Genomic DNA, 12,886 nt, shown 5'->3' on the forward strand with positions numbered 1-12,886 from the left:
ACCCCTCTTCCCTTTTTTTTTCCTTACCCTTTCATCCCTCTCTTCTTGTTTTTCTTTCTTTTTCATCTTCCGATTCTCTTCTCCTATTTTATCACACTTTCTTCTTTTTCTTTGAACGTTATTCACCTCTTCTATTTTCATCGTCTCCTTCTAGAAATCCTCCTTTTCCACCTTTATATTTCTAATATCAGTAACGGCGGTGGTGGAGAAACGATATCGCAGCAACGAAACTCATAAATTATATTTCGGTTTCGGTTCGCAGCCGTGCGCATTTTCACGTGTTGCAAGCAAGCTTACACACCAATGTAATAGACAAGGAACACCTGTAGCAATAGTAGTAGTAGTAGTAATAATAAAAAGGTATACTAGTAGTAATACCAGACCAAGCACCATGTCGCCGCCATCTTTTCTTGAAACTTTCATTTCACTTGACAATACTGGAACGGCCAGAAATTACTCGAAATTTATCGACTTCGTAATATTCTTTATTGTATACGATACAAATTGGCCGCATTCAATGATAACAAATTTTTTCAATTGTTTTTCTTCAAATCAATAAGATTAAATATACAAATAATTGATTACGATTGAATTATTTTGTTCATTTAGTTACTAGTTACAAATGGAAATATTTTTTTGAGGAAAATTCGTAAATTCGACGAGATCCGAGTTAACTTTATTAATCGTGGTCCGAAACGTACGTACGTACGTGCGACGCAAATACTATACCAGCGATGCGTACTTCGAAACGACAACATTTAAGCGATAAATTATTCTCGAATCTCGGTAAAGTATTCGAGCAGACTTTCCGGACATTCGGGAAATATACTCTGACACCGGCCGGGATTTTGTCGACCTGCCAATTCCGCACCGTGATATTCCTGATCGGCGTACGATCTAAACGTATCCGACGTTGTTGAGGGTCTGCAACAAAATACAAAAGAGAATATCCCCCGCCCCCTCCCCTTTTTATTCTACAATATTTACGAACATTTTATCAAACGCTCTGGCAACTGCCAAATTCTCGGACAACAACAAAAATAAAAGAGAAAGAAGGGATACCAATTTTCGTGCACCGAATTAATTGCTACGTCCTAATAAAATATGACAACAAATTATTTAACATATACTAATTAACGATTAATCTTATTTAATATAATGATAAATATAAGATTAGATAGATAGTTGAAATAAATAAATAAATAAATAAATAAATGAACGATTTGAACTCGAGACAACGAGTAAAACGATGAAATACGAGTATCAAGAGACTAATCGATCGAAAGTAAACCAAAGAGATAATTATCTTTGACGCAATACTCTACACCAATGCTCGTTACGTTTATTTTGACAAACAAAGAACCGCATAATGTTTCATTTATGCAATACAAATTCTCTCTCTCTCTCTCTACGAATATTTTCAAGCAATGAACACCTGCAATGATTTGTCACGTACGGAACGCATTGTGAAATTAATCCAACGAACGACATCAACGTCATCATTGTCGTTACGAGTCTCTACTGTTAGAAATAATCCAATTCATTTCGATCGGTAAACGAAATGACGATGATGACGACGATGATGATAATGATACTTGATGACAGATTTTGAAACCTCGAAAATGAGAATAAATAATAAAAAGGTAACAAAGTGGTCGACGATCGCTGCATTAAATGACAATAAAAAAAAAAAAAGAAAAAAGAAAAGAAAATAAATGGAAAATAATACTCACGTTAAAAGTAAATGAAAAAGTTGTCCAGCTAATCCGTGAATTTGATTAAATGGTACATCAGCAACATCGCAAATCATTCTCAATAGACAGGCCTTGCCATAACTGGAATTTTGTAAGATCGATTGTAGGATCTCGTAGAGTTCCCACCTGGATGTTGTAGTACCCGTTGACTCTAACCGAATGGAAGATGGATAACAATGAAATAGAGAAGGGTCGGAAAAGAGAGTTAGAAAAAGAAAAGGAGCCGGAAAAATAGGATTCTAAAGGAAGCGTATTCTTTCATAAAAAGAGGAAAAAGTGGAAGAAGAAGAAGAAGAAGGAGACGAGGATGAGGAGGAAAGGCTTTCGTCCATTGTGATACGAGCCTGATACGTTCCGAGGGGTAAGGTATATGCAACAAAAGTGGTCTTATTAATATGTAAAGGAAGAGAATCTTCGTCTTATCCCTCGAGCACTAAGTCTTCTCTTTCTATTTATCTCTTATTCTCTCTCTCTTTCTCTCTTTTTCTCTCTCTCTCTCTCTATCTTTCTCTCATCCACATACATACGTACACATTTATACACGTATACACACATATAAACTATATCCGTAAGATTTGTTCTCTTTCTTTCACTTTCCCATCCCGATCCTCTCGGATACCGGTCGGATTTCAAAGCGGGGACAGGGATTAAAGTAAGTAAAATTTCCAAAGCGAAACGGCAATCTCTATTACCGCAATGTTCTTAGCTTTAATAAATAATGCATGATACGTAAGAAGTCCAACTCGATTCGATCGATAAAATATATATAGATATAGTATAGATCCTCTTTGATATACTATGAATATAAAGAATATATCTTACATTAGTTAGAAATATTTGAAGAAATACGAGGAATCGAATATTCTCGTGTGATAGTACTTTTGTTTTTTTAATCAAAATTATTATTAATCAATGACTACTTATAATTTTTCAATCACCCGAGGTAAGTACTTTAATTGTAAGAAATTATCAACCATCAGTAATACCAGATTATAAATTTAAATCGTTTATAAATTAATTCCTCATTTAAATGATCCGAATAATTTGCATTCGAAACTTTGAGATTATAGGATTCAATATATTACTGTCATCATTATATTCAATTATTTGTATAATTTATTTAAAATGATAAATAAATGAATCTACAATAATTTAAATGACGACTTGAGAAGAAATATAAGAATTGGATGTAAACTTACGAAGAATATTCGACGTTGATCTGACAAATTCATTGTTCTTCTCCTTGACGGAATCGTCATGGTCGATCGATCTGTCATATCGTACGAATGGATCCGTCAAGTAGGAGGCGTTATAGGGCAGGACGTAATTAAATTTCATCACATATCCGATAATCATGCTGACGTCGACCTCCATGGGTAAACCGAGCCCGAGGATTAGCTGAAACGGTTTTCAAACATGAACAGGTGTCATCGATCGTTTATCACGTTCGTGTTCGAGTTTACTAGACGGCTAGGAGAAGAAGCCTTGTTTTATGATAAAAAGAAAAATAGAATGTGACGAATGTGTAAAAGAATAAAAGAATCTTAATTCGAACTATTTTAACAATTATAATTAGACGAGTTGATTGAAAACCGATTTAATTAATTCCGATAATTCCGACCTAGAATAAATGAATCAACTTTAGATTAAAAAGTAAGATTAAAAAAATTCAAATGATATATAAAATAATATACCTGAACTTTAGTCGGTGCGTTGGAACCAGGTGGTGGATAAACTAAAGATCTTTTGTCTCGTTGACAATTGGAGGGATGATAGAAAATCATCGGGGTATGAAAAATAAATAGAACTGTCGTGAAAGAAAACGGTTGAAATAAAGAACGCATTTTCTCAGTCGGTTTGAACGCGTCGACGAGACTGAAGAAAATAATAAGAAAAGCTTTAAGTTATCCTCTCGTAGAATTGTACTCGCTAATAACGGCATTTAGTCCAGCGACCGTTGGGGGTTAAACGGCTAATGAACCGTCTTTGTCGAGAGACGAGATCGTTCAACGAGCAACCGATAGGATAAACCACCACTGTTCTCGAGTCTCTCTATCGATTATTGTATCTATGTATGTGTGTATGTGTACGACGTTATGTATGAATGTACGTATAACGGTGAACTGGCAGCTCGTCGATATCGATATCAAATGACATTAAAGTTATGCGAACTGGTATTAAAATCGATTCGATGCCTAATCGGCCACTGACGACGTGTCACGTAAAACGTCATTAATAATAACCGACGCAAGCAAGCAAGCAAGCAAGCAAGCAAATGTGCTTGCACATTGCCATACAAATGAATTTTATTCTTATTGCCCATATAAACGAGCACGTATAATTTCCTATATCATTTGATTTGATTGTTCGCATATGTGTGTGTATGTGTGTGTGTATGTGTGTTAGATAAATTTAAATATTACGTGTAACTCGTTTAAAAATAAAATTTGTCAAAATTCCGTTATACTTTAATTATTTTTCACATAATATATTATATTTTTCCTTTTTTTATTCATTTAATGTACTTAAAAAGCGTGATATACGGTTTGTTTATGCTTAGATTTATATCGGTGTTATTTTTGTAATCTATTTATATCCAATTTAAACAACCAAGATTAATATTAAACGATTCATCCCCGTTCACTTATTTTGATCCTTAGAAACGTTACTCCAAAGTATCTTAAAATCCGGAATATAAATTATTGACTCACCTACTCGAAGGAGATAAACTTCTAAACGATTAATATACATTACTAACATGTTAGATCGTATTATGTTTCATGAATATTCAAGGCTATTCAAAATGTGAATTATATTTTATCGAATCTCTACACACAACAACGATATTGTGCATCTAAAGCGTGACTATCTATCTATCTATATCTATTTATTTATCTATGTAAATCGTATTGAATATAAGAGGATATTGACAATGACGTACTCTGACCTATATAATATCTTGGATAATACCTGGACCACGTTTAGGTAGAAACCTGCAGCAAAAAGCTGTCTCTGAGTTCAATGGCCCATATTCAAGCTGCGCATTCTTTATGAACGAGCTGGTCCGACCTACATAAATTCACCGAACCAGCCGACGACGAACACCCATAAAAAACTGTTTTGCCTCGACATTCTCGCCATTAATCCTATCCTATACGAGCATCCCTCATCTCTGCGATACTACTTCGTAACACTTGAACAAAAAATAAATAAATACGGGGAAAAAAAAATATTATAATAATAATAATAAAAAGAAGAATATTTACGCGATAAACAATTTCACGGTTTTTTGAACAATGAATATCACCATTATCGATCGATCTCTCTCTCTCTCCCTCTTTCATTCTTCCGTATTTTTTTCATTCCTGCACGAAGAATACTATTATTTCTTATTTTACTCTCGCTAGGTCATCTTTTAATACTTTATCTATATTCCTCGAAATTCTTTTTTTTTTCCTTTTCATTTCTATTATTTTCCATACTCGAAAATGAAATCAAAATGAATATTATTATACGAAAAATAATATATTAATAAGCGGGTTGAAAAGTCTTGAGCTTGGCGTAGAAAAATATCTTTTTTTACTCGGTTAAATTATTTATTGTTTAAATCGAAAAGATAATAGTTGTTTTTTGTTGAAAGTTCAAAACTTTTCTATCTTTACTCTGATAATATCAACGAGTATACGAATAGGTCGATACAAACGAACGATAAAATTTGTTTCTCTCGGATGATTTTCCTTTTCGACACGTTCGAAAAATTAAAAAATAAAAAAGAAAGAAAATATTAGAATGGTGGATACCACATCCTATGCAATATATGCTATGCAATATCAAGAGACAAGAGACTAAGAGCGATGTCCTGTCGGGTGATAGATCCATGTTTGCATTACGGATTGGTACGAAAATTTTGCCGATGCAGAAACCTCAATAGAATAATATCTGCATTCGGATAATTGAATCGTGCGGCTTGTCGCGCATCGTTGACCTAAATTCTACTTCACCAAACTTGGATGAGGATAGACAGATCCTAGTTTTCGGCGAGCACATACGGACTATTCGTTTAATATTCTCGTGTGTTTTTTGGACAAAATATTATTTGGCATTTAACACCATCAAACGTATATATAGATATACAATCAAATTCAAGTACTATTTAATAAATAATAAATAACGGTTTTTTGAAGTTATACTTCTTTTGGCGAGTTGAGGAAAATATAATGGGGAGTGGATTTTGTTCCGAGCGTCTGTAGAAACGACACCACGAAGTTTGTCGGTATTTACGATGCGCGGCAAAGCCGATTTCAAATTTACGGCATGAAGTCGTCCTTTTCTTCTTTTCTTCCTCAAGGGGGTCACCCATCCAAATACTAATCGTACTCAGCGCTGCTTTACTTAAATGATCGAGCGAGAACTAATGCTGTAACTGCACCATGGCCGTTGACGCATAAAGTAATTCGATATATCTCCCTTACATTTAGTGCGGACTGATATCTATATTTTGATATTATTTTTTTTTAATCTTTCTTATATATATAATATATCGATCGATTAAAAATATGATTCCTTTCTTTTTTTTTGTTAAATAAATAAATAATAATAATTAGTAGCTTATCTTCTCATACTTCCAATCCTTCCCCTTTTTACCTGGTCACGCTACATATATATTTATAAAATTAAATAAATAAATAAATGAATAAAAATATAATAATAAAAGAAAAATAATCGGCTTACATTAACGAATATTATTGATCATCAAGCAGAGAGGGGGGAACAGGTTTCTTTATCAACTATATTCTATGTAAAAAGAAAATTAATAATAATAATATAATAATAATAACATTAATTAAAAAATAAACAAGGAAAATTAAAAAGTAACAAGAAAAATTATTAATGATAATAATAATAATTATTATTATTTATTTTTTTAAGTTATTTTTTTGAAGTTATTTTTGAGGTTATTGAGGTTATATTCGTTTTGGTACGCCAAAGAAGTATAACTTCTTACGTGCGTACATAAGTAAACACGCCAGTTTTTTTTATTATATTAGCGTCGGAAGAAAAGATTTTTTGATGAAAGAAAAAAAAGAAGACGATGTAAAATCCTTCGATCTTTCTTTCTTTCCCTCTCTCTTTCTTTTTTCTTTCTACCGACCACAAGTCGAAGAAGAAGAGAAAACTTGGTGGTACCTATCGCGCTAACATCGAACAGGAAAAGAAGGGACTTCTCGTAAAACGCGAGAGCCCCTTCTGCATAATTTATAAGTAAAACTTTGTAAAAGATGGTACAGAGAAATTGCCAAGTATGCAAACGCGGTGCTTCGTCTTCCACCTGTTCGTTTCGCAATCTCCGAAACTTCCTTCTCTCTTCGGATCGTCTTGTTAAAGCTGATATTTTTTCTGAACCTTCTTTACTCGCCCATTCCCCTTCCCTTTTAGTAGTCTGCCTTTAACGCATTTCTATGGAATGAATCGTTCAACACAAAAGAAACTATCTCCCTTTCTCTCTCTCTCTCTCTCACTCTCTCTCTTTTTAACTTTAAATCTGACCAAGTATTTTGTAAATAAGAATTACTTTATGAAGTACCTGTAAGTATAATGTACATACATAATTCATCGTGACATAGCGTTAATTTATGGATAAAATTAAAAAGAGAAAGAAAAAGGGGTTGGAGTAATATTTGTTGTTGCTGTTGTTGTTGAAAATATCTTGCAACGATGTGACACCTTTGCTGAAACAACTTCAGATATTTAAGTTAACACGAATGAACTATACTTTAATATCAAATAAAATGAAAAAAAAAAAAAATGAAAATATTCTTAAAATATATATTTTTCGTTCTTTTTCTTCTTTTTTGGTTCATTTCCTCGAACTCGGAATAAAAGTAAACGATTACATCGTAAAACGATCCTATGCTAGTCGAGTGTTGAACACTTGGAATCTCGCAAGTAAATCGTATTTTTCCTATCGCGAACTCGAAACGATCTGACTCGCAACTCCTTTTCGTTTTCTTCTTCTCCTTTTTCTGACGTATTCGTAGAGATCCCATAGGGAAAAGAAGTTCCGCTTTTTCCGTAATCACCTTTTGGTAAACGCGTCTTGTCGTTACCCTATCTCTACGCTTCGCAGATCACCGAGTATGTCTCTTACCTTTTTACTTCTTTCCTTTTTCTTTCTGTATTTCGATTCTATGTGGAATAAAGATAGATAAAGAAAGAGAATGAAATAATAGGTCTTTCTACAAGTTCCTAAAATCCGTCCCAAGAGGTGATGTCCAATGAACGAATGCTATGTCTTTCGATATCTTTATTTTTCGTCGTTAACAAAATGTGCGTCTACATCGTTAGAGAAAAAAGTCAGGAAAAAGCGTAAAACGGATCGTTTTAGGATCGTACGACAAATGTTCGACGTAATAAGAAGATAATGGACTTGGGGATTCCTCCATGTTCATTTTCTTTTTCACTTTTTTGCTTCTTACAGAGAAAAATATATTATATTATACTAATAATTATTGGGAAAATGCGTGAATAAAATAATATATGAAAGTTACAAATCTGTTGATAATATTGGAAGGAAAATGTGTAGGACAAGAGGATATACCTTCCCCCTATTATTTGTCAAAAGGAAATGGAATTATAAATTCAAGTGGACGGTATACCCTTGTTCAGAAGTTCGCTCGTTCGCTGATATGAGAGTAGATCAAATAATCAAATATATTGAATTCATATTTCGTGACCAACATTTTCTCTCTCTCTCTCTTTCTCTCTCTCTCTATCTTTCTTTCTCTCTCTGTTTTCGTATTTTATTGGCCTGCCAATCGTTTTCATGATCCAATTGGAATCAAATAATCTATTGCACCCTGTTAAACCATTTGAAGTAAAGGACAAGTTATATTCACGCATACACTCACCCATACATTTCCTATTTAATAACATTATTTTCAATTTGTAGTAACGTTCATTCGATAAAGCGTCGATATTCGAACTATGTTACATAGAATTATTAGTCTTAATTAAGCATATTAGTCGACACTACGAAGGATTAAATGACTTTCAATGAACTCACCAACTGATCGCTTCTAATTGATTTACCATACATCAAATTGTGTCGTCAAAATATCAGAATATATACGAAATATATTAAACAAATCATTAAATTATATATATATAACCACTTTACGATGAAAACTCATAAATACTGCTAAATATTAATTTTTCTCGATAATAATCATTTAAAACAATCCAGTTGCAATGCAAAAATATTTGCAAAATTGTATCGAATAGTGCATATAAATATAAATTACGTACGTTCTAACGAGATTATATGAATCATTCGCATAGAGAGCAGATGTAAAAAAGTGTAAGAAAATAGTAGGGAAAAAAAAACAAATAAAAAAGGCTAGGGAAAGGGGTCGGGACAGTTGAATGCAAGAAGTTTTTACTCTCGCATTCAGGGACGTTCATGTACGAAGAACATATCGCCAATGGTTGTAAAATAATCTAACGGATTGTATTGGCATTCGGTATAAAAGTATCCACATTTCCCATTGGAATTTCGGCCGATAGCTTCTGCCGCGAAGTATTCGCGATCCGAGTAAATTTCGTATTCTTCAAATGTTGTTGAAGGTGTAAGAAGGACGTGCAAAAGTTCCCCGAGGAGTCCGCGTCCTTTTTCGAAGGGATTCGACGCTGATTCGCAAACGGCTCGGAGTAAACAAGCCTTACCGGATCCGAACCTTTCCATAGTTGATTCCAACATTCTGTATAGGGTCCAACGACTCAAACCTATATTGCCACAAGGGGGAAAAAAGAAACGTACACGTACACGTAAAAATACAAATAAGCAGCTAAACAGCTTGGCCACAAAGTGCGAGAGAGGGAGAGAAAGTACGCGGAGGGGATATATTTTTCATTTGAAATTTATATATCTCCTGTTTGTTTATTTAAGAAAAACAAATCAATTGCAAAATGTGAATATATACACCTACGCTCTCACACGTGCACTCACATACATATACCATATTTGAAGAATACAAGAAAGGAAAATTAAAAAGGTAAATAATCTCACCGAAGTGGCCTGATTTATATATGAATGCTCGAGCTCGTGGTTGCTTTTTTTTCGTTCCCCACACCTCCCAACCACCCCCATCCCATTCTTTCTCTCTCTCTCTCTCTCTCTTTTTTTACCTCGGTGCTCCGGTTTTTCACCCTGCGGTAGAACGTTGTCGGTGAACTTTTTAAATCGTGCGTGAGCTCTTGTGAAATCCGACGAATTGTATGGTAGATCGTAATTACACTTCAACACGTAACCAAGAGTCATAGATATATCCTCCTCCATTGGTAGACCAAGACCAAAAAGCACCTTTTTCCAAAATCAGAAATCCATTAGCGAACGATCGAACTCAATTCTTTTGTTCGTTGGTTGCTTCGGATTTTTCTCCTCTCTTCATTTTTATTTCTTTTATGTTATTTTCTTTTTTATTTTACTAATAACTTATTAAAGCCCACGTAACTCTGTGTATCGAAGATACTTATAATAATAATAATAATAATAATAATAATAATATATATTAATTACTACTACTATTATTATTATAGAGTTTATGAGATTGGATCGAAAACTTGATTTGATTATTGTTTTCGGGTAATATTTATTAATAGAAAAAGAAGAAAAAAAACAGAAAATATAATAATAATAATAATAATAATAATATATATTAATTACTATTATTATTATTATAGAGTTTATGAGATTGAATCGAAAACTTGATTTAATTATTGTTTTTGGGTAATATTTATTAATAGAAAAAGGAAAAAAAACAGAAAATATAATAATAATAATAATAATATATAATTACTACTATTATTATTATAAAGTTTATGAGATTGGATCGAAAACTTGATTTGATTATTGTTTTCGGGTAATATTTATTAATAGAAAAAGAAAGAAAAAACAGAAAATATAATAATAATAATAATAATATATATTAATTACTATTATTATTATTATAGAGTTTATGAGATTGAATCGAAAACTTGATTTAATTATTGTTTTCGGGTAATATTTATTAATAGAAAAAGGAAAAAAAACAGAAAATATAATAATAATAATAATAATAATAATAATAATATATATTAATTACTACTATTATTATTATAAAGTTTATGAGATTGGATCGAAAACTTGATTTGATTATTGTCTTCGGGTAATATTTATTAAAAGAAAAAAGAAAAAAAAACCAGAAAAGAATCGAACAAATAATCGAATAATATTCTCGATGCGATCCATTAACTTTCATATTAAATTTCACTTTTAAACGTTCGAAGAAAAGAGTAACAGTGAAATAAAAAGAGATAGAAAGAGAATCGTTCAGCTTTCGTACGAGTTTTAATTACTTTTGTCTCCACATCTGCTACCGCCACCATATATACTCGTTCTTTACTCTAGCGATTATGAATTCGGCGACGACCGAAGTCAAACAAGCGGACTTGCAAATCACAAGGCAAAAAAAAAATAAAAAAAAAAATAAAAAATAAAGAAAGACAAGTAAAAAGGTTCTTTAATTTTTGTTCACGTGCACGTATACCACGAAATACCCCCTCTCCAAACTCTCCCCCCTTCCAAAAAGGAAAGGAAAAAAGAAGAAACGATGACACACTTAAAACTACGACTCGTTGGTAAAAAGAAACAACAACAATTATTTGTACGAGAAAAATAAAATCGTTCGAATAGTTTGTAAAATTAACCGATAATATGTGTACATTTGTTTTTTTGAGGTTTTTTTTTTTCGTTCAACCTTTTTTACGATTTTTGTTTCTTTGATAAAGTAAAAATTTGTAGGAAATAATTTGAAGGCAGATTAATTAATGTAACTTAGAAGAAAAACAAAGGAAAAAAATATATTTCTAATGATTGAAAGATGACACACTTAAAACTACGACTCGTTGGTAAAAAAAAAACAACAATTATTTGTACGAGAAAAATAAAATCGTTCGAATAGTTTGTAAAATTAACCGATAATATGTTGTGCACATTTGTTTTTTTGAGGTTTGTTTTTCTCGTTCAACTTGTTCAACCTTCTCTACGATTTTTTTTTTCTTTGATAAAGTAAAAATTTGTAGGAAATAATTCAAAGGCAAATTAATTAATGTAACTTAGAAGAAAAACAAAGGAAAAAAATATATTTCTAGTGATTGAAAGATGACGAACCTGTACTTTAGTTTCGCTCTCCTTCGGATCGGGAAAGAGGAGATGCCTCTTCTCTCTTAGAAAACTTCTAGTCTTCTCGTACTCCCTTGTTTCCGATCGAGAAATTCCGGTGCAACCGGAAATGAAAAAGAGGAACCGGACGTAAAATATTCTCATCGTTCCGTTTGATCTTTAATCCACAAGAACCCGAGAAATGGGATAGTAAGGAATATAATAAAATGAAACTGGACCTCACGAACGATGAATGAATATAAAGAAAACAAAATATAATAACAAATTCTCTGGGAACAAGAAAGAAAAAAGAAAAGAATAATAATTGAAAAGAAAAAAATAATTCACAATTTAAATTTACCAAAAAACAAAAAAAAACAAAAAGATTAAGCGATAAGAATGAGGTAATGAAAAAGATAATAATAATTTATAAGAACGAAGAAAGGAAAAGGAAAAGGAAAAGGAAAAGGAAAAGGAAAATAATTGAAAATAAAGTTATATTTAAATTCGCAAAAGAAAAAAGAAAAGGAGAGAAAAAAGAGAAAAAAGAATTTATTCAAAGAGGAAAAAATAATTAAGTTCTTAGGGAAAGAATTTGACTTGTCGCTCGAGATTCTTACGTTACACGGACGAATAAGGGGACGTAGAGATTATTACGTAAAGCATTTCTCGTTCGCTCCGAGTATTTGCTTTGTCTAACTGTACCCACCAACACCCAAAGAAAGAAAGAGAAAGAGAAAGAGAAAGAGAGGGAGAAAGAAAGAGAGAGACAGTCGAAGAGAAACGAACTCGCAAAGAAAACTACGTCGTTTTCGTACGCAAGTAAGTTAAAGGAAGACCTTTCAGTAGTTTAAAACGAGTTAGTTGTTCTTCAAAAACGGACTCTGGTTTTTTCCTTACACAGAGAATTAATAGTATTACTTATTCACACACA

The 12,886-nt window shown here is 32.4% G+C and overlaps 2 protein-coding genes across 2 annotated transcripts; both read right to left on the reverse strand.

Moving 5' to 3' along the window:
* Nucleotides 1-770: 770 nt before the first annotated feature.
* On the reverse strand, nucleotides 771-3,560 carry LOC122525790. The gene is made up of 4 exons (XM_043648745.1): nucleotides 3,449-3,560; nucleotides 2,954-3,152; nucleotides 1,734-1,905; nucleotides 771-924 (listed from the first exon to the last, which is right to left on the reverse strand). Exons 1-4 carry the CDS (start codon nucleotides 3,536-3,538, stop codon nucleotides 771-773), a joined length of 615 nt encoding a protein of 204 aa, XP_043504680.1. The 5' UTR covers nucleotides 3,539-3,560.
* Nucleotides 3,561-9,032: 5,472 nt separating this feature from the next.
* On the reverse strand, nucleotides 9,033-12,146 carry LOC122525321. The gene is made up of 3 exons (XM_043648042.1): nucleotides 11,962-12,146; nucleotides 9,939-10,113; nucleotides 9,033-9,536 (listed from the first exon to the last, which is right to left on the reverse strand). Exons 1-3 carry the CDS (start codon nucleotides 12,115-12,117, stop codon nucleotides 9,202-9,204), a joined length of 666 nt encoding a protein of 221 aa, XP_043503977.1. The 5' UTR covers nucleotides 12,118-12,146; the 3' UTR covers nucleotides 9,033-9,201.
* Nucleotides 12,147-12,886: the final 740 nt, after the last annotated feature.

The sequence above is a fragment of the Polistes fuscatus genome, unplaced genomic scaffold, assembly GCF_010416935.1.
Source record: "Polistes fuscatus isolate 324 unplaced genomic scaffold, CU_Pfus_HIC Scaffold9, whole genome shotgun sequence".
Classification (NCBI taxonomy): Eukaryota; Metazoa; Arthropoda; class Insecta; order Hymenoptera; family Vespidae; genus Polistes; species Polistes fuscatus.